This window comes from Mustela lutreola, chromosome 15 (genome assembly GCF_030435805.1).
Source record: "Mustela lutreola isolate mMusLut2 chromosome 15, mMusLut2.pri, whole genome shotgun sequence".
Taxonomy (NCBI): domain Eukaryota; kingdom Metazoa; phylum Chordata; class Mammalia; order Carnivora; family Mustelidae; genus Mustela; species Mustela lutreola.
Window position 1 is genome coordinate 58,572,613 of NC_081304.1, and position 24,637 is coordinate 58,597,249.

Consider the following 24,637-nt stretch of genomic DNA (forward strand, 5'->3'; position numbering starts at 1 on the left):
ATCCTGGAATCGGCCATTTCCCCAGGAGCCCTCCTTCGTTTTTGAGCAGAATGGCATTCAAAAGGCAAGAGCCGGCTATTGTTAACCCCACTAACCCTCTGAACTGTGTCCCCCCAGAAGATATGTTTAAACCCTCACACCCGCCCCAGACTTCCAAATGTGACCTTAGGTGGAGACAGGGTCTCCAGATGTAATCAGTAAGGACGAGGTCATAGGGGAGTAGGGGTCCTAGTCCGACAATCTGAGCCCTTAAACAGGGCCCGGCGAACACACAGGGGACCATGTCACATCGACTCTTCCCTCCAGAGCATCCGAGCGTGTGGCAGAGTGGGGTCCACGGGGGCACATTCACTTCTAATCCAACACCGCCGACTTCCAGCTTCCTCCCTCTCCGCGTTTTCCAGTTCTTTCTCCAGGAATGAAAATGCCAGCTTTCTGTCCATGGACAGCGCCGAGCAAGCATCCTTCAAGTCTCCCCTCCCACCACCGTCATGTCCAAATTAGAGTCTCCCAAAGAGCCTGAACAGCGGCAGAAGCTCTTCACGGGAGGTCTGAGCTTTGAAACAACCGATGAGGGTGTGAGGAGCCGTTCTGAGCACTGGGGAGCACTTACGGACTGTGTGGCTATGAGAGATCCAAACACCAAGTGCTCCAGAGGCTCTGGGCTTGTGACATATGTCCCTGCGGAGGAGGTGGAAGCAGCCATGAATGCATCCACACAGGGTGGACAGAAGATTGTGGAACCAAACAGGGCTGTGTCGAGAGAAGATTCTCAAAGACCTGGTGCCCACTTAGCTGTGAGAAAGATTTTTGTGGGTGGCATTAAAGAAGTCACTGACGAATGTCATCTAAGAGATTATTTCGAACAGTCTGGGAAATCAAAGTGACTGAGATCATGACTGACCAAGGTAATGGTAAAAAGAGAGGTTTTGGTTTTGTAACATTGGATGACCATGACTCTGTCGACAAGACTGTCATTCAGAAATCCCATCCTGTGCATGGCCACGGCTATGAAGTCAGGAAAGTGCTCTCTAAGCAGGAGGTGGCTCGTGCTTCATCTGGCCAAAGAGGTCGAAGTGGTTCTAGAAACTTTGGTGGTGGTTGTGGAGGTGGTTTTGGTGGGAATGACAACTTTGGTCGCGGGGAAACTTCAGTGGTCGAGGTGGCTTTGGTGGCCATCAGGTGGTGGTGGATATGGTGGATATGGTGGTGGGGACAGCTAGAACGGATTTGGTAATAATGGAAGCAACTTTGGAGGTGGCGGAAGCTATAATGATTTTGGCAATTACAACAATCAATCCTCAAATTCTGGAACCATGAAAGGAGGCAATTTTGGAGGCAGAAACTCTGACCCTTATGGTGGTGGAGGCCGATAATTCACCAACATGGCTATGGTGGTTCCAGCAGCAGCAGGAGCTACGGTAGTGGCAGAAGGTTTTAATTACTACCAGGAACAAAGCTTAGCAGGAGAGGAGAGCCAGAGACGTGACAGAGAAGCTACAGGTTATAAGAGATTTGTTAACTCAGCCAAGCACAGTGGTGGCAGGGCCTAGTGGCTACAAAGAAGACATGTTTTAAACAATGCTCATGTGTATGGGCAAAAAAACTTGAGGGCTGTATTTGTGACTAATTATGTAACAGGTTATTTTAGTTTCTGTTCTGTGGAAGGTGTAAAGCATTCCAACAAAGGGTTTTAATGTAGATTTTTTTTTTTTTTTTTTTTTGCACCCATGCTGTCGATTGCTAAATGTAATAGTCTGATCATGACGCTGAATAAATGTGTCTTTTTTTTTAAATGTGCTGCGTAAAGTTAGTCTACTCAGAAGCCATCTTGGTACACTACCCCAACAGTGTGGAGTTAGATTTCCTTGAGGGCGATGCCAGGTTCCATTTGAAATTTGCAACCTGTTGGGCACAGAACTCATTGCCTCCGCAAATCTTGGTGTAGTTGAACTGACAGTTAATGCGTTGTGCCCTGGAGTTCACCATTAAAAGATTACCCAAGCAAAGTCCTGGAGTGTATTTGGTTATTAATATGATTGCTGGCACATCCTATGCAATATATCTAAATTGAATTATGGTATCAGATAAACCTGTAGATGGGATTAAAGCTTGTGTATCATCCATTATCATGTGTAATCAATAAATGATTTAATATTCTCTTGAAAAAAAAATGAAAATGTCAGCTCCCCACTCCCCCTCCCACAGATGCCCTGCTCGGACCACCCCCCTCCGTGCCCTCGGCCACCGGGTCAGTCCCGCCCCCACTGCCTCCAGCGCGGAGACCCGCCGCCCCATCCGGCCCTTCTCACCGCCTTGGGCTCCCACAGCCGCCCACGCGGGATCGGGCTGCTCGTTTTCAAACTTGGCACGAAGAGCGCAGTGTGTCTTCTTCCGCCTTTTCCACTGGACATCCTGTGTGTGAGACCCGTCCGATGGGTGTAACGAGCTCACGCACTGGTGCCGGGGGGCCGCGTCCGTTATGGGACCCCGGGCGCTGGCGGGCTTCGGCCACGACCTTCCGGCACTGGTGCCCCAGGACGAGTGTTTCTAGAGCTCGTGGCGCCCCGGGACGTGTGTTTCTAGAGCTGGTCTGTACGGGTGGATTCGCGCTTCCTGGAGCGTGGGCATCCCCCCTTTACTAGGTGACCCCAAAACGTTCCCCAGAGGGGCCCGCTGGTTATCTCCTGGGTCCTCCCGCAGCGGACTGTGCGTGGACGTCCGGCTGCGCACCGCCGCCCCCCGCCCCCCAGCTGCCTCCGTGACCCCGGAGGCACGTGACCGTCGACGCTGCTGGCGCCATGGCTAGTTTCACAGTCTGCACGCGCAGGGCCGAGCCCTTGCTCCCGCTATCTCGGCCCCTGTTCCTGATGTATGCAACCCGGGTTCCGGCATCCTAACAGAGGTGAGGGCCACACGGCCACCTTCCGAGTCTCCTGTGACTCAGGTCCTGGCGACGAATGGTAAACAGTGCTGATGTGTGGCATTTCCAAGTATGGGTCTCGAAACACCGGCCTCGGGCTCTTCCCCCTCTTGCCAGCCAGGCGTCTCACGGGCGTCCCAAGCTTGCTTCAACTGCACAGATAATGACACTGATCTGCAGGGAGCAGCGGATCGGAAGAGCTGGAGGTCCCAGGTGACCTCGTGGACCAGGGCCCCCTGCCGCTCTGGACTGTTACCAGGGAAACTCACTTGGCCCCGGGGACCAATGCACCACTGGGTTTCTTAGCTGTGAAGTGGCCTCATCACCCCAATATATTCCACCGCCAGACCTCCTGTGCCCACTCCCAAGGGGCTGTGGGAGGGTTCAGGGACAAAGTCCCACGTCGCATCCTGTCCACACTAAGTGAAGACTTGAAAGCCTGCACCCACCTCCTTCGCGTGTGGATGTTTCTAGAACTTGCAAATTCTTTCATTCTGTCCCCCCCTTGGAATATTCCCAAGATGATTATGGAAGGAAAAAGTTGGGGGGCTGCTTGTCTGTGGCTTTTCTCCCCTCCCCAGCCCTTCCTTGCTGGTCTCCAGTGAAGAGACAGGATTTTTGCATACACGACATGCATGTTACACATAAGTACACAAGTCCCACACGTGGTCCAGTCAGCACTGTGCCCCTTTCTGATTTTGTTCTGTAGAGTTGGGCAATGTTCTCCAGACCGTCCTTCATGTCCGGAAAAATGTAGGGCATGGTGACGGATGGTGGCAGGTTGGAAACCAGGAGACAAGGTAAGACTTGGTGTTCATGTCCCCAGCTTTTAAAAATGGCATAAGACGGTGTCCTAGCAATGGTGACCACATGCTGCCAACCAGTTTGTTCAGACCAGTTTTAGGCACTTGAAGTAAAAAAGAGCAAGGTTAACATTGTCCTAGGTGGGTAGAGGGACAGACGGGGCTTGGGGAGCGTCTCTCCGGCTGAGAGCGCAGCCCTGAGCATGGACACCGAGGCCGGGCTGTCCTGGCCAGAGCTGGTCCCGGGCCTTCATCTCCTCTTGAAGTTTCTCCGCGGAGGCCCACCAAGACCCATGCAGATATGAAACACTGAGGTGTATGCCATCACGTCTATGCTGGCACTAACCGAGTAACTGGGGGGGCAGAGTGACGCATCCCCCAGTCACAGAAGACACCCCGGGGTGGCAGGGCCCTTCAGAGCCGTACCTGGCGTCCTCACCGCCCGCGCTGAGCTGGGAGCTGCAGGGGCCACGGGTCCCGGGGTGTCATCCTGCGGACTCCCGGCTGTCCCTGTTCATGCGGGGACGCTGGGGGCCTTCCGCAGCTTTGCACTTGGGCACCACCACCACCGCACTCACTCTGGTGAGTAGGACGACGCCAGGTTTGTAATGGTGGCTTTTTTCTTTTCGCCTGGCCAGCAGTCTAGTCTTTACCCCATGTCTTACCGCTGTAGCGTGTCTGCAGGTCGGGTCAGTTAGTGCCCTACGGATGCAATCCTCAAGCTTTACTAACCCTTACGGACCAAGAATCTTGGGGCGCCTGAGTGGCTTGGTTGTTAAGCCTCTGCCTTCAGCTCAGGTCATAATCTTGGGGTCCTGGGATTGAGCCCCTCATTAAGCCCCGCATCGACTCCCTGCTCAGTGGGGAATCTGCTTTTCTCTTTGTCCTTCCCCCTGGCTTTGCTCTCTCCCTCTCTTACTCTTTCATAATAAATAAAATCTTCCAAAAAAAGTAAAAAAGGAACAAATACTCTCCCCTGACAATCAAATTTTTACTCAAACTCTTTATACAATAATTTACTTTTATTACAAGTTTGTTTTTTCTGATTAAGTAATACACGCTTGTTTTAGAAAATACGGAAATACAGAAACATATAAAGAAGAAAATTAGAATCTTCCATAATTCCACCGCCAATTGCAGCTAAAATCGCTCTGCACGTCCTACTCTCGAAACACTGAGCATTAGCTCACAGGAACTTCTCAGACCCAGCCAGAGGCCATCTTTCTTCAAAGTCTTCATGTCTTTTCCCACAGAATAGAAAACAGGAACGTACAACATACAAAAAACATACTCAAGCAGAATGAGGTTTTTTTACAAAGTAGTTTCCTATAAAATCTCCGTTTCTGCAGATGCCTAGCAGTCAAGAGACTTGAATGCAGACTCTCGAGCATTTATTAAAATAAGAGTAGAGAGGGCAGGGGGCTCATCTCCAGATGCCCCCCCGACTCCTTGCGCTGCTGGGGGCAGGGTGGCCACCTTTCCTGCGAACTGGAGGTTTTTCGGTCTTAGGGGCTGGAGCAAGGCGGCGAGGGAGCACCTGGAGGGGATCCGGGGTGAGGAGAAAAGGAGGCAGAGTCAGCCTCCCCGCCACTGCGGAAAGGCTCCGAGCACAAGGGCCCACGGTCACTCAGCAGAGGGGAGAGACCATGCTATGGAAGATGGGCAGGAAGTAGAGGTTGGGCAACATAGAATGGATCCAGCCAGGGACCAGTCAGCGAGAGCCCCTCCACGCCCCCATCCCTGCCCCACTACCCCTCACCTCTTTCCGGGGGATCTCACCCAAACGGGAGTCTGTGTTTCTTCTGGGGACATTATCCCCTGGGCTGTCGGTCCTGCCACACAGACGGAGGGATGAGGATGGGGAGCCGCCCCCGCCCCACTCCCCAATCTGTCTCGGGAAGAAGAACAAACAAGACGGACCTGGGGGTCCCACGGGAGGACACCCGGCAGACTCGCTATGGAGGTGCACTGGGAGGTCACAGTCCTAGATTCTGAGCTCTCAGCTGTGGGGTAAAGAGCGGAAAGCTAAGGCAGGAGGACATGAAGACACAGAGGTGGCAGTCACAGGTGAGGAAACGGACACTGGAAAGGAAGAGACCAGAGAGAGGTGGGAGCCCCGAGGGACAGAGGAAGAGAGAAGACCGTGGGCCCACCGCTCCTCACTTCCTTCCCCGGGAAGGAACAAGGGATGCTTCTCCGTGGCTCCGTGGCCCACACCCGGCCCGCTGGTCCGTCTGAGCCGGGCTGCCCATGGGCCACACCCCCCTGCCACTGCCCTCCTGGCTGGTACCTGCCGTGTTCCTGCCTCTTCAGGTAGAGCAGCAGGTCCTCTGCCGGCAGCGCCCCCCAGCCCCGAGCCTGGTACAGTCGCAAGAGCTGAGACACATCCATGAGCTGCCCCGCGGGAGCCAGCCCGTCTCCACCTGAGAGGCGCAGCGGGAACCCAGAAGGGCCTTCAGTTCCAGGTACTGGCTCCGCACCGAGACCTCCCCTGTCTATGTCCCAGGAAGCCACGGCCCGCGTACCGGTGTCCGGGGAGCTGCCGCTGGGACCGCTGCTCTGGGACTGGCTTGAGGGAAGCTCGTGTGCCCGAAAAAGACTGGACGCCATGGCCAGGGGCACTTTGGTTTTATGAACGGGGGGTGGGAGGTGGGGCACGCGCGGGGCATCCTCCCAGGACGGGACAGCCAGCGGACCTAGCAAGAAGGACGAGATGCGACAATCAAGCAGTGGGGCAAGGGACAAGGAGATGCCCCCTCCCCCCCGCCACCCAGTCCTCACAAGGCTCTATGACCTTGGCCAGCTCCCAAAGGTCCGCAGTCAGATCCCACCTTCCCCAACTCCAGCCCCAGCCTTCTTCAGAGTCGGCCCTCACCAGACTTCGGGGGTAACAGATCCACAGAGGGGGCCTCACTGTTCTGGGGGACCGTGTCCAGCAGCTGTGGGGACAACACAGTAAGGTTCCCTGAGGACCAATAAAGAAACACACCTGGGTCTGGGAGGCAGACCCAGGGAAAGTTCCAGAAGGGGGTTATGAGGCAGGAATCAGAGAGACTGAAACAAGTACCAGTCCTGAAAGGGGGACAGCCCCAGGAGAAGAAAACGGAGAAGGGGAGAAGGAGGTGAGGAGGGACGGGCAGGGGCCCTCTCTCACCTGCTGCAAAAAATGCTTGAGGCCCTCGAGCTGGGAGGGGGGCGGCAGCCCCTGCTTGAGGAAGCTGTCGCCATCAGACCCAGGATCTTCCTCAGGGAACGGCCGCTCCGGCCTGTGGTCAGGGTGGAAGGTCCCAGCTGGAAAGGGAAACAGCCACGTGTGTGTTGTCGGGGAAGGGAGTCAGCTACAAAAGAACCCCAAATGCCCAGAGAAAAAGGCCTATTAGATACAGAGGGCATCTCAGCTGGGAGAAGGGCAGGGCCAAAGTTTGCAGCCGCTGGAGAGAGGCCCAGCTGGGTTCTGAGAATTGTGGCAGGCAGGGGAAGGCTGTGCCACTGGGACTCTGAGCAAAGAAACCTTACCACAAGCTCCCTGAAGACCAGAAGCCGATGCTCAGAATGGCTTGAAATTAAGGGACACGCTCTGGCGTGGAGGGGAACACGCCCTCATTCTTTTTAACTATGACTACTTATTCTACATTTAAAGTCATGATATCACCCGTCTCTCATTCTTCACTGGACCCAGGCTGTCAGGCCTGCACCCCAGAGTGCTGCCGTCCACCCAAGTGGACGCCGGCGAGCCAGGAAACGCCACCGCACCCAAGGAACAGTGACCGACCCATCGGGGCGCCTCTCCTTGAGCTGGACCCAAGACACAGAGACACCAATGTCTGGAGTACGGGCTGCGACCAGTGTCACAGCCGATCAAACGGCGGAGAGAAGAGCAAGAACCTGGCAGAGAGCATGGTCCACCAAGGAAGGAGCTGCGCAGGGAGAGGCAGCGTCAAGGGCTCACGTGGCCCCAAATCGGCTCTGGAGAGCACCCGGGTCCCAGGTCTGTTTCCCATCAAGCCCAGCGGTGTCAGACTGCCACGAACTCTCCCTGCTCCAAGCACCTCCTGGTCTCGGAGACGGCTGGGGGCTGGGAAACTGACGGAGCTGCACACAGAGAGGTGAGAGGGCGCCCGTGAGGGACGCGGGTCCCCACTTACCCGAGGATGAGGTGAGTTTTGGCTCCAGGGGCTGGAAAGAGTGCTGGCTCTGGAAGGAGGGGCCCAGCAGGAGGCCGAAGTCTGTGGAGGAGCCGCAGAGGACAGGCGGCGGCCCTCCGAGCGCCTCCTCCCCGGCTTCCCGGCTCTGCTGCAGCGCAGGCTTCAGGGCCACGGCCACAGGAGGCAGAGGCCACAGCCTCCGCTCCCCCTTCTCCGGCTCCTGAGGCCCAGGGCTGGAGGGGCTGGTGGTGGGGACCTGGGCACAGAGGAAAGAAGGCAGCTCACACCCTGTGCACGCAGACCCGAGACTGGGCACAGGCACCTGGATTCTACGCTAAAGATGATGTGTGAGCAGAAAGCCCCTAGGAAGGGATCTGGTAACGACCACCACCTCCCATCCCTTTTTCTGATGCTTATTTTCAACCTCTCAGTTCCTGCTCCAGAAGCTGTACAGGTAAGACAGGCAGGCACGGAGACGTGTGCGAATGATAATTACATCAGCTCTGTGCATGGAAGCAGACTGGAGAGGCCGACTTTGATGCCACGAATGCACACTTGGTCAAGTGAGAAGTCCCGCCGCCACGCACGGGAGGCCACCACGGGGGCCAGGCGAGCACGAGGCACAAGCCGCGGGGGCCGCTTCCGGGCAGAGCGCCAGAGCCCGTGGGCAGGGGAGGATGGAGAGCACGTCCCCCTGCACGCCTTTACGAACTATTTGATTTCCCTTTCTTCATGTGTGTGTTATCTCTTCCGAATGAGATTTTAGCTTAAAATAAAAACTGACGAATTATGGCCAGGAAGTGGGAGATGCCACCAGAACAGGGAGAGGCTCCTCTGGGGCTCTCAGGGTGAGACTCGTCTGGGGCTAGGGGAGGAGAGCTGGGTCCCCCGAGTCGGGGCCACTCTGGGAGAGTGGCGACCACGGCGAAAAGACTCCCTTCTTCTTCAAGGAAGCACACGGGGGTTCCCCAGCAATGCGGTGCTAGGACCAACCTCAGGATCAGCCAAGTCCGAGTGGTGATGCCTACCGGGGGGTTTGCAGGCAGCGTGGGGGCACTGAGCAGCTGGTTTGCCTCCTCCCAGTGGGCCTGCAGCATGGCCTGGAGCCTCTCCACCAGCTCGGCCCGCTGCTCCTCCAGCTGCTGGCGGCCGCTCTGCAGGTCACGCACCCGGGCCTGCTCCCGGGCCAGCCTGGGGGAGAGACGGCAGAGGGGATGGGTAGCCTCAGAGGGAGCGGGCACCGAGACTCGGAGAGGTGCCGGGGCTGCTGTAGACGCGGACAGGCCCACGGAGAGGGCAGGCCTCCGCCCTGCCCGGTTTGGGCTCTGCGCTCGGGAAAGGGTGGCTGCAGGGACCGGACCTGAGCTCGTAGTCCTGCAGCACCTGCCGCTGCCGCTCCTCCCGCTCCGCCGCCTCCCCCTTGAACTGGGCCAGCTGAGAGGACAGTTCCTGCTGGTGCTGTGCGCTCAGGTCCCGCAGCTGCTTCCTGGGAGGGCGATGGGGAGGACTGAGGGCTGAGCCTGGAGACCAAGGTCATCAAAGGGGAAAGGGCCAGAAGCTGTGCCTGTGACGGCGAGAGCACCGGCCAGGCTGGCCGAGGCCTGGGGGGCTCAGGAAGGAGGGACGGAGCAGGCGTCTGAGGACAGGGTCCCCAGAAGCAGACCCTGAGGTGAGGGTGTGTGGGACAGTGGCTCACTGAAGAAGCGTTTCCAGAAAACGCTGGTCGGGGAGAGGGGAAGCAGGAAGTGGGCCTGGGAGAGGCAGGGGGAGGCCCAGCATTGCCCCTGTCCAGGCAGGGGAGCACCCAGGAGGGCCCAGCACCTGTGTTGCTCCCGCAGGGAGGCGGCCTGCCGGAGGCTGCTCTCCTGGGCTTGCGCCAGCCGCTCGGTCACCTGCTGCTCCAGCCGCACGGCCAGCTCAGACTCCAGCTGCAGCCGCTGGCTCTCGTAGCGCGCCTAGGAGCGAGAAGAGGCTAGCTGAGGGCTCCCCAGGCTGGGGCTGGACGGGAGGCAGACAGAACAGCCAGCACCCCCGCCCCACGCCAGAGGGAGGAAGAACAGGGAGGAAGGAAGGGAGGCTCCCAGGTGGGACTCTGGGGTTCACCCCGCGAAAGGACAGGTGACACCGAACAAAAGAAGTATCTGTGTAGCCTAAAGCAGGCACAAGTCAAAGGAGCCCATCTCCACGACGGGCAGCGGACGTCCCTGTCCCCTCCGCCTAACGCAGGGTTGGGCCGTGTCCCAGGCTCCTTCCTCTCTCTCCTCCCAGTCCTTCTGCGTCTCTCTGAAACCCGACTGCCCCACGCGTAACCGGACTTCTGAATCCCACAGGGATGATTCCTCATCTCTGTCTCATGGGGTCCTGCCTGCCATACCGGCAGTCCGTGTCCCTCACCCCTGCCCCGCTGCCAGCCCCACAACCCCGCGCCCCCTGCTCCCCCAAGTGCCCAATGGGGGCGGACGCTTTCTCGAGCTCCGTCCTCAGTCTTCTCCCTGACAGCTTCCTAACATTCCAGGTCCCAGAGGCTTTCACGTGTGTTAGTAAACACGGGGCACCTGGGCTATGTTTTTTCTTACAATTTATACCTTGAGCGCTTTCTAAATCTGTCGCTTTCACTGGACTTTACGCCCACACACCCAGAAGCCTCCTGAATAAGGGTTCTTGGCTCACCTCAAACAAAACCGCTCCAACACTGAGCTCACCTGGTGTTTTACACTCGAACCTTTTCCTCCTACGTGACTTCTTGCCTTAGTTCTTGGCACGGCTCTCCACAGGGACACCTGCACTATAGGTCAGCCCTGACTCTCCTGCTTCTGTCCACCTTCCAAAGGGCCCTTTCCGTTCTACCTCCTGAACATCTCCTGACTTTAGTCCCCGGCTCACGATGTCGGCCATTCACTACCAGGTCACGCCCACTTGATCTCCTGCGCTCTCTTCTCCCCTGCACCCTCTCTCACGTTGCCCCAGGAGATCCTCCACTTTGTGCCTGAGAGAATATTCTAGAATACAAATGTGCTCAAATTTTCCCCTTGTTTGAAACCATCCAAAGGCCACCGCTGCCTGAAGAATGGAGTCTAGCTGCCCAAAACAGCTTGTACAGCAACCCCACTCGGCCCGCTCTCCTGCCATGTGAAACTCTTCGTGATTCTACCAATGTAGTTTTTTTTTTTTAATTTTTAAAAATTGTGGTAGAAAAAAAGCACATAATATAAAATTTACCTTCTTAACCACTTCTAAGCGTACAGGTGAGTAATGTTAACTGTATTCACATGACTGTGCAGATCTCCAGGAATTTTCATTTTATAAAAGGAAAACTGTATGCACTGTTTCCCATTTTCTCCCACTCCAGCCCCGGTCTAACTTCTGCGTCCCGATACTGACTGCTCTAGACAGCTCACTGCCTGCCTTCTCCTGGTGGAAAACTTAAAGAGCTACTCCTTCGGAGCCGCCGATGGCCCTTAATCTGCTCTACAGAACGGGCGCCCAAGGCTTACATACAATGACGCTCACAGCAGCACTACTTTCATAGTGAAAAAACTGGTGTCTGTGTACATTTCTCATTGAAAGGAAAATGCTTAAGAAAACTAGAAAACTATAATGCCCCCATTCACTGTGACAATACACAACTCTTCAAAGTCACGATGTCCATCTTTCTGCACGTACTGCGCATATGGGATGTGGAAAGATGTTTCTATTAAGAGGTAACAGTGACAGGCTGCAGCAAATGAGTATGTTTTTTTAAAGCAGCAACCCACGGGCCACCTGGGTGGCTTAGTCAGTTAAACATCCGACTCTTGGTTTCGGCTCAGGTCATGATCTCCAGGTCCTGGGACTGAGCCCTGTGCCTAGCTCCTCGCAGGGAGTGTACCTGGGATTCTCTCTCTCTCTGCCCTTCCCACCACCGCCAGCTCCTTCTCTCTCTCTCTCTCCCTCAAATAAATAAATACATCGTTTAAAAAAAAAAAAAAAGCAGCAATGCACAAACTCAAATGAAAAGATCCTGAAAGGACACATACAAAGGGACATGGTAAGAAAGGCAACCAGGGGTGCCTGAGTGGCTCAGTTGGTTAAGCAATTGCCTTCGGCTCAGGTCATGATCCCGGAGTTCTGGGATCAAGTCCCACATCAGGGTCCCTGCTCCACGGAGAGTCTGCTTCTCCATCTGACTTTCTCCCCTCTCATGTTCTCTCTCACTGTCTCTCAAATAAATAAATAAAAATCTTTAGAAAAAAAAAAAAAAGGTAACCAAGAGTTTCTACATCTGTACTATTCAAACTTGCCTGACAGATAACTTTTATATTGTAAAAGTATTTTTAAAATTTCTTTGGGAAACTCCCAGCCACGCTGAGGTTGGCTCCCTTCTTTGTCCATGATATTTACCTCCAATAAATTCACTTTGGCTGAAGTATGCGTGTTGTAATTTCGAAAATGACTCCTAAACAGACAGAAACTTTAAAACCAGCTGACAAAAGAAGGAAAGTGAGAAAAAAGTAATGAATCTCAAAGGTGACAAGAAAGGAGAGAAGAATAAACATTAAGTATGTAAGACAAAATGAAATCTAAAGTTAAAACATACACCCAACCATAAATAAATAAACCGAATGTAAAAGAATTTGATGCTCCAATTAAGAGACAAATATATAAAGGCTGAAGTAAAGATTACAAAACTATTGGCCAGGCAAGCTCTACTTTAAGGAAAAAGCTTAAAAAATATTTTTGAAAAGGCTGGTGTAAGTCTAGTAACATCATATTATTAGGCAAAAACTGATTCTAAGATAAAAGGCCTGGAGAGATCTAGAGAGTTATGTCATATGGATAAAACATCCAATTTACCAGGGAAGATGTAGAATTTTAAAATTTATATGCCACTTAACAACGGCCTTAAAATGTATAAAGCAAAAACTGACAGACTACAGGAGAAATAGAAAAATCCACATTTGGTGGGATTTTAACAGAAAAAAAAAATCAATAAGGAAACAATGATTTAAACAGCTCAATTGAACTCAACACACATACAAATAGACACTTACATACATAACACTTCACCAATAACATAAGATACATATTTTTAAGCACACATGAGACACTTAGAATAACGGACCATATATTAGAACAAAAATACGTATCAAAAAATTTCAAAGAATTTAAGTAACAAAAATAATATATTTGCTCATATCCGCAAGAAACTCTCCAGTGATGGGGACAGAGGAAGGGAGAGAGGGGGACCGGGAGGTGCAGCCAAACCGACGAATGTTGCAAAATGTCAACAGGTGAATGTAAGCGTCGTTCATTATACTATTCATGCAACACTTTGTTAAGATAGAAATATTTCAACACACAAAGTTGTGTGGAATACACTTAAGCAATTTTTTTAAAAGACCATACTCTCTAATCACAAAGTTAAGCTATAAATCAATAATAAAAACATAAGTAAAGGGGCACCTTGGTGGCTAAGTGGGTTAAGCATCCACCTTCAGCTCAGGTCATGATCTCAGGGTCCTAGGATCGAGTCCCGCATCAGGCTCCCTGCGCGTGGGGGAGTCTGTTTCTCCCTCTGCCCCACCCCTCACATGTGTGCATGCGCGCTCTCTCTCAAATAAATAGATAAAACCTTTAGAAAAATAATAATAAGTAGGGGGCGCCTGGCTGACTCAGTCGGTAGAGCATGGAACTCTTGAACCTCAGGGTTGTGAGTTGGGAGCCCCACATTTGGTGTGGAGATTACTTAAAAATAAAATCTTTAAAAAAAAGAGAGAGAGAGAGGAATAAGAGATTTGACAGGAACGTCTCCTGTGGAAGCCCAGACACTGGGATTACTAATCGAAGACACTGAATCAACAGGCTTAAATATGTTCAATGAACTATCTGGACAACCAACTGGAAATCAGGATAATTAAGGAACAAAGAGAAAAAGTCAACAGAGACATAAATTAGAAAAAAGAACCAAACAGAAATTCTGGAGCAATAAAGTACAATTGATAATATGAAAATTTTACTAGGTGCCACTCCATACCCCTATTACACTATACACCCCTACTGAAATAACCGAAATCCAGAACATCGACCAGAATAAATGTTGGAGAGAATGTGGAGCAAGAGGAACACACCCGTTCATTGCTGACAGGAATGCAAAATGGTACGACGACTCTGGAAGACACGGTGGTGGTTTCTGACAAAACAAAATGTACTCTAACCACATAATGCAGCACCCATGCTCCTTGGTATTTACCCAAAGTAGTTAAACACTTAAGTTCACACCAAAACCTGCAGCTGGCTGTTTACCGCTCTATTCTTAACTGCCAGAAATGAGAAGCAACCAAGGTGTCCATCAGTAGGCACACAGCTAAATACACCACGGCACACCCAGACTGCAGGATATTATTTAACACTAAAAAGATATGAGCTATCAAGCCACGGAAAGATGCGGAAGAAATGTAAATGCCTATCACTAAGTGAAGGAAGTGAGTTTAAAAAGGTTACGTATCGTAGGACTCCAATCATATGACATTCTGGAAAGGCAAAACTACAGAGGCAGTAAAAAAGACCAATGGTTGTCAGGGGCTAGAGGGAGGAAGGGGTGAACAGGACACACGCCAAGGGTTTTTAAGGCAGTGACACTGAGTGTGACACTATAAAGGTGGATACATGTCATTATAAATTTGTCCAAATCCATAAAATGTAAAACAGCGACAGGGAACCCCAAAGTGTTCTGTGGATTCTAGGTGATAACGACGTGTAAAGGTAGGTTTGTCCATTGTAACCAATGGTCGACTCTGGTGGGGGACGTTGGTAATGGGGGTGGCTATGTGTCTGTGGAGGTAGAGGGTATATGGGAAATCTCTGTACCTTCTGCTCACTTTTGCTCTGAACACATAACTGCCTCCCAAAATAAAGACTATTTAAAAAATTCACCAAAGGGACTCACTGGCAGAGTTCAGCAGGAAGAAGAAAGGGCCAAGGAACCAGAGGATAAACAACAGAAATTGTGCAATCCAATGAGCAACAAGAAAGAACCATCAAGAAACTGAACAGAACCCGAGGGACCTGCAGGACATCCCATAGATGCCTTAGCAACAGATGCATCAGCAAAGTCCCAGAATGACAAGAGAGAAAGAACAGAAAAAAATCTGAAAAAACAAACAAACAAACAAACAAAACCAAACAAAAACAAAAACAAAAACAGCCCCAAACTTCCCAAATTTGATAACAGACATAAATCCACCCATCCCCCAAACTCAATAATCTCTAAACAGAATGAACTAAAGGAGATCCACACTACAACATAGCACAGTCATACTGTCAAAAGCCAAACACAGAGGGGCACCTTGGGGTTCAGGCCATTAAGCGGCCAACTTTGATGTCAACTCTGGTCGTGGTCTCAGGGTCATGGGACTGAGCTTGTGTTGAGCTCGGCGTCGGGCTCCCTGCTCAGCAGAGTCTGCTTGTCTCTCTCCACCTGCTCATCCCCAGGCTCATGTGCACATTTTCTCTCAAATAAATATATAAAAATCTTAAAAGCAAAACAAAGAGAAAGAAGCAAGAGAAAAGCCCCTTGCCCCTTAGGATAGTGCCTCCGTAAGACTGATTGCCGACTTCTCACAGGAAGTCACGGAGGCCAGAAGGCAGTGGAATGCCACATTCCAAGGGCCAAAGGAAAATCAATGGTCAAGTGAAACAAAACATGAAGACCTTCAAGAACGAAGAAGAAATTAAGTCATTCTTGGATAAACAAAAGTTAAGAGCATTCATTTCTAGGAGACCTGACCTACCGAAGAATGAAGGGAGGCTGCAGGCCAGTGACCAGAAGCCATACGAAGAAATAAAGAACGCCGATGAACGCTGCTCCGTGAGTGAACACGGACGCCTGTGCTACCGTGCTTTCAGTCAGTAGCTCCTTTCTTCCTATGGGATATAAAAGGCAGGTGCACCAAACAGGATGAGAAATCTGTGTCTGTAAAAATGTGAAAGTGGAGACGCAGACGTACGGAACACTGGTTCCACACTGTTGAAACTGAAGATAGTGTCCTTCGCTAGTGACCATTACTGTAAGACATTAATTGTAACCTCAAGGGAATCATTAAGAAAATGACTTTAATAATGTACGAAAAGGAAAAACAAAGAGAATCGAAAATGGTACACAAAATATTGATGAAATAATCCAAACAGGGTGACTGAAAAACAGAAACAAGGATGACATACGGAAAACAAATAGTTAAATGGCAGAAATCAGTCCTTCTTCGCCAGTAATTACTTTAAATGTAAATGAATTAAACTCTCCAATTAAAAGGCAGAAATTGGCAGAAGGGATTAAACAACAAAATAAAACAGGATCCACTATATGTGGTCAACAAGAGACCCACTTAAGATACAAAGACACAAAAGCCTGTTAAGTAAAAGGATGGAAAGAGACAGCCTATGCAACAAACAGCAACCAGGAGAGCTAGGGTGGGGACGAGATGATCGTTAGACAAAGTAGATTTTAAGCCAAAAAAGGTTATATCAAGAAAACACGACAATATAAACATCTATGTACCTAACAGAGCCCCGAAACATATGAAGACAAAGGGGCAGACCGCCATGCAGCAGTGGCTGGAAGCATCAATACCTCCCTTTCCATTACGGATGGAACAGTAAGGAAATCAATGGCTGGAATAAAGCTAAACCCGGGCACTACTGCAGGATTCAACAATGAACAGACAAAAATCCTTGCCTTCGAGAAATCCACAAGATTTTAAAAGGGGCAGAATGGAGCATGTTAGGAGAAACATTCAAACAGGGGAGGGAACGGGGATTGTCAGAGGCTGCGGATCTTACTCAGCTCGTGGGGAAGACCTCACTGCAAAGATGACCCAGACTCAAGCTACTTCAAGAAGATGTGTGCTAGACAGCGCCCCCCCCCCCCAAGCTGATGGCTTCCTGTTGGCTAGGACAGTTCCCAGCTCCCAGCATGCAGCACCCAGAGCGGGGCTGTTGTGCAGACTCAGTGAACACCCGGCGAGCGGCACTGCGGAAGGCTACGGCTGCTCACACACCGCTGTGGAGCCGGACCAACATCCCTATCCTCAGTCTTCCACCAGCAGTTAGTTTCCACATGGTCAGTCCATCACCTCTGTGAGCTGGGTGAAAAGTAAAAGGACAGTCCTCTTCCCAGCACTGGCCTCGCTATCCCAGAAACTGGGTGCGTCCCCTTACATGCATCATTAATGAGGGAAGTCACTCAGGCTGACTTGCTCTGGGAACCTCACTGGTGTGCCCCTACCACACGCTTAACACACACAGTAGTACCCCCTCCACGATTTTGCTTCCGGGCCTTTCGGTTATCTGCGGTCAACAGTGGTCCCCCAGCAGGCCAACCCCCTCCTGATCAGGAAGGTCGGTAGCAGCCTAATGCCGTGTCCCATGCCTGCACCCGCGCCTCCTCCACACCCCTACTTGAGCACCTCCCCATCTCACAACCTCACCTGGAGACAGGTGAGGGAGGGACAGTGAGCCGTGCGGAGAGACCGTATTCGCATAACTTATTGCGATCAGCTGCTGTAAGTGCTCAGGTAGAACATGAGTGACCGTCCATCTCTTACTGTGAATACCTTATAAATTAACCTTGACCATAGGTGCGGCCATACAGAAAACATGTGGTACGTACAGGGCTTAGCAGGACACACACTCTCGGGCACTGTGTGCCCCACGGACGAGGCAGAAGGCTTTAGGGCTCAAAATTCCTGGTAAAAAATGGCAGCATTGGCCATGACTCCCAAAAGGTCCCTGGGCCTCAGACCGACAGCAACCTCAGGACCGCGCCACCCCCTGACCTGCACCAAGCTCATCTCCAGCTGCAGGGCGTCCCGCTCTCTCCGGGCTGTGTCCAGTTCGCCCTCTAGCCGCCGCACCTCCGACTGCACCAGCACCAGCTGCTGCTGGGCCTCCCGTGCCGCCTGCGCCTCCCTCTGTGCGTTCCCCTGGGAGAGGAGATCCAATTCAACTGCGTGTCCCCTTTGCTGTCCTCCAGTCACCTCCCTTCCCAAAGGCATCCTCCCACGCCCTGAAACCCAAGCCACTGCTCGCCCTCTTCACACCTGACTCTCTGCTGGGCTCTGGAGCATCTCACTCTTCGGTCTTCTGGGTACCAGGTGCCCCCCGGCCCCACCCCTTCCACCATGTGCCCTACGGACAGTTCCTTGCTCTCCAGCCCCGTCCCCTCTGCCCCACATTCTGACACCCATCTCATTCTGTCATTCCGGCCCTCGGCTGGGGTCCCCCACCCTGTGACGGCCGCTCTAACCTTCTCCTTTTCCAGCTGCACTCGCGCCTCCTCCTGCAGGGCCCCACAGCGCTCCTGCAGCTGGCGCTCCTGCTGGGCCCAGGCCTGTCGCTCCTCCTCCAGGGCCAGCCGCAGTGTCTCCAGCTGCCGGTGCTCACTCAGCTGCCCTGCCCGAGCCTCATCCCGCTCCTCCTGCAGGGCCCGGCTCCGCTGCTGCTCCAGCTCCAAGCTCAGGGTCAGCGCCTGCCGCTCCTCCTCCTGGAGTCCCAGGGAAAACCGCGACCCTGAGCAAGCCCTCAAGAGACCAGCCGTCTGCCCCCATCCAGTGTACCCGCTGAGAATCGTGTCCCCTAAAAACGCAACAGCTGTCAGACCCACAGGCCTATGACATGGCAAACAGGAGCGTATGTTCTAGAATTCGGTACATCCGGGCTCAAATCTGTTTGCGTCCCAGCTGTCACTTGCTACGTGTTCGTAGGCACACCTCTTTCTCCTCAAAGTTGGCCTTGTATCTAGGGCCTGCCTTGTGAGGATTCCGGCAAAGAGCACACAGAGAGCAATTAGCCGTGTCAGGCATGCGCTCAGCGCTCAATATGCGACAGCTGTCACTATCGCCATTAAAAGAAGCTGCACCAAGATTAGAAGGTCCAGCCTCTGGTCATGAGTCAGCCAAGCAGCAGCCATGACCTGGGACTGTGGGATAAAGCCCATGAAGATGACAAGGACAGGCTCACATGTCGCCAGCACACGTCACGCACACGACCGAGTTCCAGACCCGGCTGCTGATTCATACAGGTAATCATCGTACCATTTCAGCAACAAGAAACCTGACGGAGTCTCACCCCATACCTTTTCTGGCTCTGTCCTAGACCTGAGTTCCCAAACCTGGCTGCACAAAACTACCTAGGAAGCTGCTGATATTTTGGCACATTTCAGCTCCCCGGCCCCATAGCACATCTACCCCCGGCGACGGGTCCCCAGAATCTACACAGTAGGCCGATCCCCCAGAGAATTCTGGTGAGGCGATGATTTGTAGAGTCTCTCAAGCCAACTTGGCAGCCAAGCCCCATTCACAGAGGACCTAGCAGAATGAGCGTTCCAAAGGACAGGCTTGGAGAAACATGCCCCTGGTGCAGCTCCCACACCCACCGATGGCCCACAGCACTCTAGAATTCATGAGTGGCCTCCCCTGGAGTGCACCCAGCCCGGCTCGCTCACCAGTGTCTCTCTTTCCCGTTGCTGCAGTCTTGCACTTTCCTGCTCACGAGTCAGGGCCTCCATGGCCTCGGAAAGGCTCTGCTCCAGGTGGGTCACTGTCTTTCAGGGACAGGGGAACACAGGACAGAGGAACGGAGGGGAATCCCCGCACGTTACACTGCAGAAAGCTTCCACAATATCGACTTTAAAAGTGAGCCTTGGGGCGCCTGGGTGGCTCAGTGGGTTGAGCCGCTGCCTTCGGCTCAGGTCATGATCTCAGGGTCCTGGGATCGAGTCCCGCATCGGGCTCTCTGCTCGGCAGAGAGCCTGCTTCCCTCTCTCTCTCTCTGGCTGCCTCTCTGTCTACTTGTGATTTCTCTCTGTCAAGTTAATAAATAGAATCTTTAAAAAAAAAAAAAAAGTGAGCCTTAACTCCGTGACTTGGGGGCCTGAAGAGAAGACTGCGCAGTGTGGGAAAATCTAGGAAGACCTGGAAGACGCAAGTCCGGCAGCAGGAACAGTAACGGCAGGGAGAGGAATGGGGACAAGAACAGCCGGGCCTGCAGCTCTGAGACTGAGCTCAGCCTGCTGGGGACCCAGATTCGGAGCTATGTGGACCCCTTCCCCTATCGATCTGCACCGCAGGCTCTCATGCTGTCCAATGCGGGTTGCCCACCTCCTGCTGCTTGCTCCTGGTGAACTCAGCGGCCTGCCGTTCCTCCTGGAGCCCCCGCAGCACCTCTGCCCGCTCGGCCTCATGACGGTTCCAGCCCTCCACCACTCGGGCCAGGGTCTCAGGGGAGGAAAGGAAAATGGAATTTCACAGTAATTTTTACCTTCTCCCGGGGGGTCGGTAAACCCACCCCCAGCTCTTAGCGTGAACAGAGAAATGCTGGGCGGCCACCCCACCTTTCCTGTTTCTCGGCGCCCCCCACGGAGAGACCCACCCGCTTTCTGCCACCCTGGCACCTTGTCCAGCTGCTCGATCATGACATCCTTCTTGCGGTCTGCAGTCACAGCCACAACTAACTGCTGTTGGAGCTCCAGCACCCGGGTCTGGAGGCTCTGAATATGGCGCTCACAATGCTGAGGAGGAGGAGGACAAGCCTGGGTGTCACATCTCTAGTCTGATGAAATCATCAAACTTCCCAGCGCCTCTCGGCGAAAATGGGCTGAAGAAAGGGAGCCCAGGTCCCAAGAACAGAATAGGTCTGGAGAAGAAGAATCAGGAATTCTGGAGCAGGAATCTAGAGGCCAAGACCAGCTCAGGAGACAGGGCTTGGCTTCCAGGCTCTTCTGTTTCCTGGATCTCCCAAGGAAGACTCCTGCGGACCTTTTGGCAGGACAGCAACAGCCCACACTGCAGAGTGGGAGGTGACTCGTGCCTAAAGCAGCTCACTAGGCACAATGGTTAAACGTGGCCAAGGAGAAAGGAGGAAACCTTTCATTCAGGCCCAGGCAGTTTCAAACAGATGAAGAGACGGTTCCAAAAAGGACAACACAACCAATGACTGTAACCTCTCCCCTGCCTAGTCCACCTCTCTGCCCCCTTCACATACACTGAGGCTTGCAGAGACAGTCCATTGTATCACCAGTAGCCATAAAGCCTTTGCAAAAGCCAGCGAGGCATGTTGTTTATTCCCTACACGCTTCTGGAATGTATCCTTGTGTCAGGCACATTCCAGACGCTAGGAAGACAGTGCTGAACAAGATAAGATCTGATCCTCAAGCAGCTTAAATTTTAGAAGCAGACAAGATATCTGGGACTGTGATAAGTGCTATATATATATATATATATATATATATATATATATATATATTTTTTTTTTTTTTTTTTTTTTTTAAGATTTTATTTATTTGACAGAGAAAGACAAAGCAAGACAGGGAACGCAAGCAGGAAGAGTGGGAGAGGGAGAAGCAGGCTCCCGGCTGAGCAGGGAGTCTGATGCGGGGCTCGATCCCAGGACCTTAGGATCATGACCCGAGCCGAAGCCAGATGCTTAACCAACTGAGCCACCCAGGTGCCCCTGTGATAAGCTCTATGAAGGAAGCACCCAAGGGACCTGAACACCCACCCAGAAGAGGGGTGTGCATCTTAGACGGGATGGTCAAAGTCAGTCTCACTGAAGAGCCATCTGAGCAAAGTCTCAGGTTACAGGCCCTCAACCCTCATCCCTTCCCAGAACCCAGCCTATTTCTAATCTTTGCTACTTTTGAAAGGAAGCCTTGGTGACTCACCTTGCGACGGGTGTGCTCGGAATCCAGAGCATCTTTCAGGCCTTGGAAATCCGGGGGATTGACGGGGGGCCCCGGGCGAAGACTGGCATAGCGGGGAAACAACTCCTCCAGGGCTTGGGCTGAGCTAGACGGAGACAAGTCTTGCAGGGGCTGGGTGCTGAGCAAAGCAGGCAGAGAGTATCAGGCTATGGAAAGCTTTCGAGAGCCCCTAGTCCAAGCGTGACATTTTACAAACAACGAAACGGAAACTCAGAAAGAACAAGAGACTTGGCCAAAGTCATAGAGCTGGACAGCACTCAGGTACCATGATTCACTCCACACTTCTCCTCCCTGTCTACCACACTCCCAGCAGTAAAAGTCTTAGCAGGAACAAGCCAACTCTTCTGGGGGAAGAAGGACTAGAGGTTGGGAGAAAGCCAGGTACTAGGCAACAGATGCCCACGTTCAAGAAGGAGTAAAGGGGGATAGAAAATAAGAAAAGAAAAGGATGAAAACCAAAAGCTAAGGTACAGCATCTTAGGTCCCAAGAGACAGAAAAGCAGGAAAGACAGAACTAAGGAAAAGAACACGCAGCTTTCCGAGAAAACAAGCACGCAAACCAGGAGAACCCCAAGGGGAACTCACTTAAGCAAGGTGGCTGTGCTGTCACTGTCAAAGGAGTCCTCTTCTCGTCTCTCTGAGCCAGGACCCGGAGTGACGGGATCGCCTGCAGGCAGCCAGAGGGACCGCAAAGCCAGAGTCAGGTAAGGATAGGAACAGGGAGCACTTGCAGACGAAGAGAGGAGAGGGCCTTTCCTTTTGACTTTATGCACTTCTCCAGCCGCTCTCCCAAAGAACTGGAGCCTTTCCTCCTGCCCTCTCTTGTCTCAGACGCCTTCCACTCTCTGCCTTCTCCCACCCCTTAAATCTGGGTTCAACTCACGATAGGTTGCATCCCGGGAGTTCTGGAGCATGCTCTGTAGTTGACCCCGAACACTTTCCATCTCAAAGATATGCTTGGAGCCATCCTAGGGAAAAAAACAACACGAAGATCAGAAGCAATCTGAACGACTTATGTTCTACCTACTGCCAGATTCCCTGGCATCTGGGACCCCTAAAACCCAAGAATTTTTACTCCAGCACCTGGGATAGCCAAGAAAACTGGAACTGACTCAATAAGGGTTGAAATTCAAATGTCTACAGAAACTAGGTAAGTAAATAAATTAATTGGGCACATTAAGACAAGCCTGCTGAGGATCCTTGCCAACTAGAGAACAAGTACCTCGTCTAAAAACCATACAGTTCAGGGCTATTAGTTTTCCAAACTGCTCCTAGTGCCCATCACAAGATACCTCCAGTTTTCCAAACCCAAGCAGTGTGCAACACTAATAACCAACCTCTCTGTGACATGCATCATCGATTAGACCATGTTTTAATGATTGACATGCCCAACTGTAAACCATACAGTCAAACGAGCTTTGAGCTGGAAGGAGCTTAGCAAATTTTGCTATCCTTGTGTTCCTAGCTCCCTCTTGAGTTGAAGAAACCTTATCCTCATTCAGTGCCCAAGTCAAGGCACAGCAACCAGCCCTGTGGTGCAGGTGTCTCTGACCACAAAACCCTAGAAGTTTCACAATTTTCCAAATTATGGCATCCCCCAGGCCACTTCCACCCCCATAAACATTTGCTCCCAGGAACAAGGAGAAGGGACTCTGTCACTTAAAGGAATTTGAAATCCAACAACAGGAGTTCAAGTCTCAGAAAAGCAACATTTTTTTTTTTTTTCAAACCAGCGCCCATTCCAAGATCCTAGAGGTCACCAAGACACACCTCTCTCACCTTTTTCTTCAAGTTGTTCTCCAAGCCAACCGACAAGCTGCGACTCAGCTCCTGGGCCAAGCCATCTACCATCTCATGAGGAGGTGGGGAGGTGGTGGGGAGATACAGCTGGGCTCGGGCGGTGGCCTCCGCCTGGCGACTAAGGTGCAAAGAAGCATAGAGCTGGGAGGTCACCTCAGAGGACACTTGGTTCAACCCAGGGGCTTCTGATGAATCACTCAGGAGATCCTCAGCCCGGAGAGGTGAGCCGGGGCTGGTAGCTGATGTCGCCATGAGTACAAGCACGAGAAAACTCCACACAGCAGAGCTGGGAACTCCCGGTCCTGCTTTAGGAGACCCCAGGGGAGGAAGTGCACCCCAAAAGAAGATCTGGGAAAAAGGAGAACGACTCCAAGCCAAGGATCCTTAGTGAGTAGCAGCAGGGAGGCCTTCTGGTTAGAGGAAAGATTTCCAGCGGTTCCAGAGACCATGGGAGAGGGCAAAAGCATTTCCTTCCACAGCCCCTGGAACCGGTGGAAAAGGAGAGTGCAGCGAGGTGGGGGTGGGGACAGAAGACCGAGGGGCGACAGAACAACTGCAGTTCCCCTGGAGTGCTGAAGAACTTCTGGCACACGCTCTTATACTCTCCCACCCAGAACGTGCAAACTGAAACCCAATCCAACAGGGGTCTGATTTCCCTCCAGCAGTCTTATTTGGCCCTCACCTGCCCCGGGTCTCAGAGAGACAGGACCCTCACGCTCCCCACCTCCTCACGCCCCTCGCCATGCACCTGTTCTACCCACGGTCAACCCTCCTGTATATCCCCTCCGACCGCTCCTGGCAAGAAAGCCATAGCAAGGCTCCTCGGAATCCCTCCCTCCGTGCTAACCCAAGAGAAACTTCGTGAACCCTCGGCCACCCCCTCAGACCTCTCTAAAAAGTCCGCCGCCCTCCAGCCTAGCCTGAGACCCTCTACCCCGACCACCCCTAACGACTCCCCGCCACACAACCAGACCTCAGTCCCGCTCAGTTTGCCAAAGTGTGGACTAGGGATTGTCCCCCTCCCCGAGTCCCAGTCCGGGAGACCAAGGACCCCGGCACAGCCACCCCCGCCGCCTTCCCCACACTCAAAACCGTTGGCAGCCTCCCGCCCACCGTCCGCAGCCCCGCCTCGCTCTCCTAGATGACGTCACCAGCCCGGCGCTCTCCCTCGCTGGCGCCCAGACCGCTTCTAAAGCCCGGGAGCCCTAGATGAGCGTGCGCGGCGTCCGGCGGC

At 52.6% G+C, this 24,637-nt stretch overlaps 1 protein-coding gene and 1 pseudogene across 8 annotated transcripts; one reads left to right on the forward strand and one right to left on the reverse strand.

Moving 5' to 3' along the window:
- Nucleotides 1-491: 491 nt before the first annotated feature.
- On the forward strand, nt 492-1,796 carry LOC131816842 (heterogeneous nuclear ribonucleoprotein A1-like; annotated as a pseudogene).
- A 2,907-nt stretch (nt 1,797-4,703) lies between these two features.
- CNTROB (centrobin, centriole duplication and spindle assembly protein) lies at nt 4,704-24,603 on the reverse strand. 8 transcript variants are annotated; one of them, XM_059147927.1, is made up of 20 exons: nt 24,517-24,603; nt 23,374-23,521; nt 22,487-22,571; nt 22,189-22,270; nt 21,565-21,721; nt 20,296-20,412; nt 20,003-20,119; nt 19,348-19,446; nt 18,151-18,387; nt 17,681-17,827; nt 9,693-9,826; nt 9,232-9,357; nt 8,900-9,062; nt 7,872-8,127; nt 6,881-7,017; nt 6,602-6,665; nt 6,252-6,422; nt 6,017-6,149; nt 5,486-5,558; nt 4,704-5,263 (listed from the first exon to the last, which is right to left on the reverse strand). In XM_059147927.1, exons 2-20 carry the CDS (start codon nt 23,452-23,454, stop codon nt 5,150-5,152), a joined length of 2,493 nt encoding a protein of 830 aa, XP_059003910.1. In that variant the 5' UTR covers nt 23,455-23,521; nt 24,517-24,603; the 3' UTR covers nt 4,704-5,149. The 8 variants fall into 8 exon arrangements, 7 of the variants coding, with proteins under 7 accessions (XP_059003910.1, XP_059003908.1, XP_059003905.1 ...); XM_059147925.1 differs by lacking the exon at nt 24,517-24,603 and adding an exon at nt 24,377-24,510; XR_009347869.1 differs by lacking the exon at nt 24,517-24,603 and adding an exon at nt 5,647-5,729 and having other exon boundaries at nt 5,248-5,263; nt 23,374-24,510.
- Nucleotides 24,604-24,637: the final 34 nt, after the last annotated feature.

What these genes read in the sequence shown, in the direction of transcription:
- CNTROB (XM_059147921.1), bottom strand. Translation starts at nt 23,655, where the DNA reads ATGGCGACATCAGCTACCAGCCCCGGCTCACCTCTCCGGGCTGAGGAT. An exon ending in AACGGGAAAGAGAGACACTG is followed by an intron (nt 18,388 to 19,347) that starts GTGAGCGAGCCG and finishes CTGGGACTCCAG; the next exon opens with GAGGAGGAGCGGCAGGCGCT. An exon ending in CTGCAGGACTACGAGCTCAG is followed by an intron (nt 9,063 to 9,231) that starts GTCCGGTCCCTG and finishes TCTCTCCCCCAG; the next exon opens with GCTGGCCCGGGAGCAGGCCC.